General features: G+C 40.2%; 1 protein-coding gene and 1 long non-coding RNA gene across 2 annotated transcripts in view; one reads left to right on the top strand and one right to left on the bottom strand.

The window, feature by feature from the left end:
* Nucleotides 1-72, top strand: part of LOC137626669 (uncharacterized) — a 2,655-nt gene extending 2,583 nt beyond the window's left edge. Inside the window, exon 3 of the long non-coding RNA XR_011041081.1 lies at nucleotides 1-72. This exon is cut by the window's left edge and continues 312 nt beyond it. This is a non-coding gene — a long non-coding RNA (uncharacterized lncRNA).
* Nucleotides 73-5,380: 5,308 nt separating this feature from the next.
* Nucleotides 5,381-7,500, bottom strand: part of LOC137626470 (dentin sialophosphoprotein-like) — a 5,155-nt gene continuing 3,035 nt past the window's right edge. Inside the window, exon 3 of the mRNA XM_068357485.1 lies at nucleotides 5,381-7,500. This exon is cut by the window's right edge and continues 358 nt beyond it. Within this exon, the coding sequence (XP_068213586.1) occupies nucleotides 5,856-7,500 (1,645 nt within the window). The 3' untranslated portion in view covers nucleotides 5,381-5,855.

Below are 7,500 nucleotides of genomic sequence, written 5' to 3' on the forward strand. Positions count from 1 at the left end.
TTTTTCATGTTACAAAGATTTTTTTGTCTATTTGTAAAATAGAAAGCTGATTCTCAAGGCCTAGGTAAGAAATAAGGAAATAACTAAACTTACTGTGAGTTGACTGTTATGAGTTTATGAAATTGTCTATTAGAATATTTTTCTACAAAGTCAGAAAAGTAATGTTTTCTTATGGATTGATAACAATTTTGATTATTTGAAAATAAAATCAATATACGGGAAAATGGAAAACCAGAAGGAACCACCAGAATGAATTGGAAAAATACAAAGTTTTACAAAATATATCATCAATAATATGTTAAGTAGACAAAATTTGTTGCCTGAAATAACTATGATTGGTATATCATTAAATTTCGTTCCAAGTTAATTTATATGTGATCTTGTTAATATTTTGTATGGCAAAAACATCTGTAATGCAACTTTTTTTTTTTTATTAAATAACAAGTTTTGGATAAAGTATTTCATTTCTTTAATGATTAAGGAAATAATTAAAGAGTTTGTTTGGCTATAGTTTCCCCTAGTAATGCCAATTCACTATCATTATTATTATTTGCTAAGCTAAAACCCTAGTTGGAAAAGCAGGATGCTATAAGCCCTGGGGCCCCAACAGGGAAAATAGCTTAGTGAGGAAAGAAAAAAAAGGAAAAATAAAATATTTTAAGAATAGCAATAACATTAACATAAATATTTCCTATAAAAACTATAAAAACTTTAATAAAACAAGAGAAAGAGAAATTAGATAGAATAGCGTGCCCGAGTGTACCCTAAAGCTAGAGAATTCTAACCCAAGACAGTGGAAGACCATGATACAGAGGCTATAGCACTACCCAAGACTAGAGAACACTGGTTTGATTTTGGAGTGTCCTTCTCCTAGAAGAGCTGTTTACCATAGCTAAAGAGTCTCTTCTACCCTTACCAAGAGGAAAGTAGCCACTTCCCTCTTGGTAAAGGTAGAAGAGACTCTTTAACTATGGTAAGCAGCTCTTCTAGGAGAAGGACACTCCAAAATCAAACCATTGCTCTCTAGTCTTGGGTAGTACCATAGCCTCTGTACCATGGTCTTCCACAGTCTTGGGTTAGAGTTCTCTTGCTTTAGGGTAGAATTGGGCACACTATTCTATCTTGTTTCTATTCTTCTTGTTATTTTCAAGTTTTTATAGTTTATATATGAAATATTTATTCTAATGTTGTTATTGTTCTTGAACTTCTTGTAGATTTTCCTTATTTCCTTTCCTCACTGGGCTATTTTCCCTGTTGGAGCCCTTATGGGGCTTATAGCATTCTGCTTTTCCAACTAGGGTTGTAGCTTAGCAAGTAATAATAATAGTAATAACAGTCCAAATATAACCAGAAAATGGAACCATAGTATTATAGCCTCTGTACCATGATCTTCCACTGTCTTGGGTTAGAGTTCTCTTGCCTGAGAGTACACTCCGGCACACTATTCTATCTTATTTCTATTCCACTTATTTTTTCAAAAGTTTTTATTGTTTATATATGAAAGCTCTTTTAATGTTGTTACTGCTTTTAAAATAGTTATTATTATTAGCTAAGCTACAATCCTAGTTGGAAAAGCAGGATGCAATAAGCACAAGGGCTCCAACAGGGAAAAATAGCCCAGTGAGGAAAGAAAATGAAGAAATAAGGAAAGAAATAAAGTAAAAGAGAAGTAATGAACAACGAAAATAATATATTTTAAGAAAAGTAATAACATTAGAATAAATCTATCTTATAAAAAAAAAAAAAAAAAAAAAAAAAAAAAAAAACCAGGAGTATAAGGAAACAGATAGAATAGTGTACCCGAGTGTACCCTCAAGCAAGAGAACTCTAAACCAAGACAGTGGGAAACCATGGTACAGAGGCAATGGCACTACCCAAGAGTTACAGTAAAAGTAGCGATTACTTACTGTATCACAGTAAATATTTCACATAATACATAATACATAACAGCTGGTTTGATGTAATGTCTTCTCCACAGCTCAGGAGAGACTGTATTTCTGTAGCCTCCTGTAAAATCAAAACTCCCCCTTTAAAGGTTTAAAGGCCGCTCATGAATGGCAGAGGCAAGGGACAGTGACATTGCCCTATCAAGCCCTAGAGACTGACCATATATACATATGATCAGCGCCCAAGCCCCCTCTCCACCAAAGCTAGGTGAAAGGAGAGCTTGGCAAAGGCAGCTGATGACTCAGCAGATAGACCTATAGGCTCCCAAAAACCCCAACCCTCATCCTTAGCGCACAAGGATGGTGAGGTTGCAGCGACCGAAGGAATTTAGCGAGTTTGAGCGGGACCCGAACCCCAGTCTGGCGTTCACCAGTCAGGGACGTTATCACATCGACAAATCTGGACTGAGTAGGGCTTATAAGTTTGCCAATCCTATGGACCTTACAATCCAATCAGATCTTGAACTTACAAATGTGCCAGTCCTGAAAATCAACACAGAAAGTGTATGTAGGGCAGAATTGCAATGGTGGAGCGTTTAGTAGTTACCGCAGGACTGTTGGAAGCGACAATGGGTCACGGAGAGGATAATATTTTCCCTGTTGGGTCCCTTGTGCTTGTAGCATCCTTCTTTTCCAACTAGAATTTTAGTCTAGATAATAATGATAATAATAATATTAATAATAATAACAGTAATGATAAAATTGAGAAGATTATGGAATATGTAAGCAGAAGTGGTGCCAGTAATCATAAGATTTCTAGGGACCATACAAGAGTCATTGAAAAGGAATCTTGAGAAGGTAGGAGCCGATATAGCCCCCAAGGACTTGTGCAGAAGAGCGTGCTACTGGAAACACGTGTAGTGGGGAGAGCGATGGATTCCTAAGGAAGCTGGGTGCAACCTGGAACCCCTCACTATAAAACCACGAGTCTCTGGAGTCTTTCTTTAATAATGGGCTTGTGAATAAACTCAAAGAAATCCTCATTGTAGGACCTTTTCTTTGATCCAGACAGGAATCCGATCCCTTGTTTGATGGAACGCCGTAAATCATTTCATAGAATTTCACGAAATCCCATTAGATTAATCATGAGTCAAGTTGCAGACAAGTATACGGGCCAACCTGCAATCCTAACTAAAGACTTCCTCGTTGTCTTGAGTTATTATAATGCCTGGAGCAAGATCAGTGATAGTTATGACTATGACAGACTTACTACTTATGCAAAACATTATTCGCTAATACTAATTGGTATGGCATCGCTAACTATATCAACCTATAAGAATATCAAGCCATAAAGCTAGACTTAGCAAGTAAGATTACGCTTGAGAAGAGCATATTTACAAACGTAGATGTCACTGAGAGACATGGTGTCCCAAAAAAACTGGAAGAAATTGTCATTTTAAAGGCTGAGATGGTTTGAACATGTAGTGAAATGGAAGTACTGAATATAAAAATAGCAGGACGAAGATTTGGATAGGAAATTGGGAATTAGTGGTCGTAGAGGAAGGCCCTAACCAGACAGGAATCCAACGAAAGAGAGAGGAAAGAACCGTCGACGCATCTAACCCAGTCGAGCGAAAGTAGCAGCTGTTACAAGCAGAGTACTTTAAGGATCCGTCCTTGGTATTGCTATTTCTGATTTACATTGACAACATACATTTAGGTTTAACTAGTAGGAAGCCAAATTTGCAAAGAATACTAAACTGGGAAGGATTTTAGCCTTCTGGAAGCGTTCTAAATGTTGTAGAGACTGTCTGAGGGAACAACTCACAGTGATTTGAGCATTCCGAAAGCACCCATGGCTCCTCCATTTGGGAGATGGGGTCCCAAAATGGTATTCGAGAGCGCCCTAAGGCCAAACTAATGTTACAATGATAGTGAGATACAGACTGGTTTTGCTAGGGCAGGTCTGTGACATAACGGTACATTTGTGGGTAGTAGTTTGGCCAGGGCACTAGCCACCCGTTGAGATACTACAACTAGAGAGTTATTGGGTCCTTTGACTGGCCAGACAATACTAGATCGGATCCTTCTTTCTGGTTACGGCTCATTTTCTCGCTGCTTACACATGCACCGAATAGTCTGGCCTATTCTTTACATATTCTCCTCTGTCCTCATACACTTGACAACGCTAAGATAACTAAATAATTCTTCTTCGATCAAGGGATTAAATACTGCAATGTAATTGTTCAGTGTCTACTTTCCTCTTGGTAAGGATAGAAGACTCTAGCTATGGTAAGCAGCTTTTCTAGAAGGACACTCCAAAATCAAACCATTATTCTTTAGTCTTGGACAGTGCCATAGCCTCTGTACCATGGTCTTTCACCCTTTTGGGGTAGAGTTCTTTTTCTTGAGGGTACACTTGGACACACTATTCTATCTTATTTCTCTTATTCTTGTTATTTTGAAGTTTTTATAGCTTATACATATATGAAAGATTTATTTCAATATTATTGTTCTTAAACTTCTCTTGTAGTTTATTTCCATGTTTCCTTTCCTCACTTGGCTATGTTTCCCCGTTGGAGCCCTTCGGCTTATAGCATCCTGCTTTTATAAGTGGAACTGTAGCCTTATTTATACTTTTAGATTGAGTCTCTTACTTTTTCCAAGGTAATTACTTAGATGTAAATGCTCTCTATCTTTCCCACAGCCATACTGCTCTCCTCCAACTTGGTATTCTGTCGTACGTCACACACTCGACTCTCTGGAATCGATTCCTTGGGGTTCGACCGACTGATAAATATTTTTGAGGAACATGGAATTTTCTGTTCTCTATTTTACCATCAGAACTGATATTGCAAAGTTAAGATTTGCAACTTTTATCCAGTTTGTCATTATGGTTTCAGCCGCAATCAAGAATATGAAGAAAATCGGCCATCTTTGTTTTATTTCAAGATGGCTTCCATTTGTTTACGTTTGATGCGCTTGGTATTGAATGACAAAAATTGTAATAGTTCCAAAATGTTCTCTGTTTATCATCATAAATTCCTCTCTAGATGTCTTCCAAAGGAATATATGGAATAAATGTCAAGAAGCCAATTGGTTTAACTTATTCTAAGTCGGCCATTTTGATTTTTACCCAAAATGGCTTCCAAATGCCTGTCTTCTTATAAATCCTCATGAAGCATTTCTAACTATAGTCCATTTCTTTTAGCGAGTCCTATTTGCACCGACTCGCAGCGGTGCCCTTTTAGCTCGGAAAAGTTCCCTGATCGCTGATTGGTTCGACAAGATAATTCTAACCAATCAGCGACCAGGAAACTTTTCCGAGCTAAAAGGGCACCGTTGCAAGTCGGTGCAAATAGGACTCGCTAAAAGAAATGGACTATAGAATGGAATTTTTATTGAAAAAGTTAAGGCATAACTCAAATAGATAGGTTATTTTTTTTTTATAATTTATTTTCTGCAAGTGGAAAAGTTAAATTTTAGGTTATACATTTCACAGTTACTCTAGGAACTATTATTAGTTTAAAAGACAATGACATATATGTAAGTTTTGTCTTCATAAAAAGCAGTAGAATAAAATTCAGGCGAAAGAAATGTTTGGCTAAATACGATGAAACACAAAAAAAGCAATTTTCCCATCGGTAATCATGCACTGGCTATCAAAACAAAATGTAAATTTCATGAAAACATGTAAAAGATAACAATGAAAAAGATCTTTCAAGATCAAAAGCTATTAGTGGAAAGTATTTCTGAATTTCTGTTTGTTATCTGCAGTGAAGATTAATATTTTATCTATTTTTTTTTCAATGTTTTGTGTTTATTGATGATCTGAGCACCAGCTCAGATACTTGCCACGAATGGCAAATCACTGGCTCAGACGGTTTGCTCTAGGGTACCTCTGCGACCCTTGGATGAGCCCACCAGATTCCTGAAGTAGGGAGTCTGCTCCATTGCTCCTGGAGCCCCTTACTGACTCTCTTCGGAGTTGTCAGCGTCACCATCATCATCACCGTCGTTTTCTTGTGAAGATGGGCTTGACGTTGGCGTAGCTTTCCCTGCGCTGTGGGTTGACCTAACTGAGCTTTGGTTTGAGCTGCTGTCCCTCTGGTTTGTTTCTGGCTTGGTATCAGCGGCACCCCGCGTAGGGCGAGAATCCTGGGAGGTCACTTTAGAATCGTTTCTCTGTGGAGCAGGATTTGAAGATTGTGTACCTTGCTTTGCGTCGTTGCTCTCTGTCTTATTTAGAGGCAGCTTAGTGTCAACAGCCCCACGAGTAAGACGCGTTCTTGGAGGTGTTACCTTGGGCTGGTTGCTGGTACTACCATTGTCTGGTTGTGAAGTTGTTGTTGAAACTGGAGACCCTTGCTTGGTATTACTAGCTCTCAGGGTTGAAGCAGTGTTGGCGTCAGGAGCCCCACGAGTAGGACGCGCCCTTGGAGGTGCTACTTTGGGCTGGTTGCTGGCATGACCATTGTCTGGTTGGGAAGTTGTTGTTGAAACTGGAGACCCTTGCTTGGTATTACTAGCTCTCAGGGTTGAAGCAGGGTTGGCGTCAGCAGCCCCACGAGTAGGACGCGTTCTTGGAGGTGCTACCTTGGGCTGGTTGCTGGCACTACCATTGTCTGGTTGTGAAGTTGTTGTTGAAACTGGAGACCCTTGCTTGGTATTACTAGCTCTCAGGGTTGAAGCAGTGTTGGCGTCAGGAGCCCCACGAGTAGGACGCACTCTTGGAGGTGCTACCTTGGGCTGGTTGCTGGTACTACCATTGTCTGGTTGTGAAGTTGTAGTTGAAACTGGAGACCCTTGCTTGGTATTACTAGCTCTCACGTTTGAAGCAGGGTTGGCGTCAGCAGCCCCACGAGTAGGACGCGTTCTTGGAGGTGTTACCTTGGGCTGGTTGCTGGCACTACCATTGTCTGGTTGTGAAGTTGTTGTTGAAACTGGAGACCCTTGCTTGGTATTACTAGCTCTCAGGGTTGAAGCAGGGTTGGAGTCAGGAGCCCCACGAGTAGGACGCGCTCTTGGAGGTGCTACCTTGGGCTGGTTGCTGGCACTACCATTGTCTGGTTGTGAAGTTGTTGTTGAAACTGGAGACCCTTGCTTGGTATTACTAGCTCTCAGGGTTGAAGCAGTGTTGGCGTCAGGAGCCCCACGAGTAGGACGCGCCCTTGGAGGTGCTACTTTGGGCTGGTTGCTGGCATGACCATTGTCTGGTTGGGAAGTTGTTGTTGAAACTGGAGACCCTTGCTTGGTATTACTAGCTCTCAGGGTTGAAGCAGGGTTGGCGTCAGCAGCTCCACGAGTAAAGCGAGTTCTTGGAGGCGTCACTGTGGTCTGGCTGTTGGTTTTATTACCACCTTGTTGTGGAGTGAGTTTTAATGGTTGTGAACCCGGTCTAGAATTACCATTTTTCTGGTTTGAACCTTGGAGTGAATCAGTAGCATCACGCCTGGTACGGGAACCTTGGGAAGTCACTGGAGTGACTTTTGGTTTTTCTGTAGCACCATTATTTGAGCTACTGGTTGAATTGTGCTTTCCATTGGATGAGGTGTGTGAATCGGTAGTTGAATTGTGTTTGCCAGGATGTGCGTTACCTCCATGGTTACCATTG

This window comes from Palaemon carinicauda, chromosome 34, assembly GCF_036898095.1.
Source record: "Palaemon carinicauda isolate YSFRI2023 chromosome 34, ASM3689809v2, whole genome shotgun sequence".
NCBI lineage: Eukaryota > Metazoa > Arthropoda > Malacostraca > Decapoda > Palaemonidae > Palaemon > Palaemon carinicauda.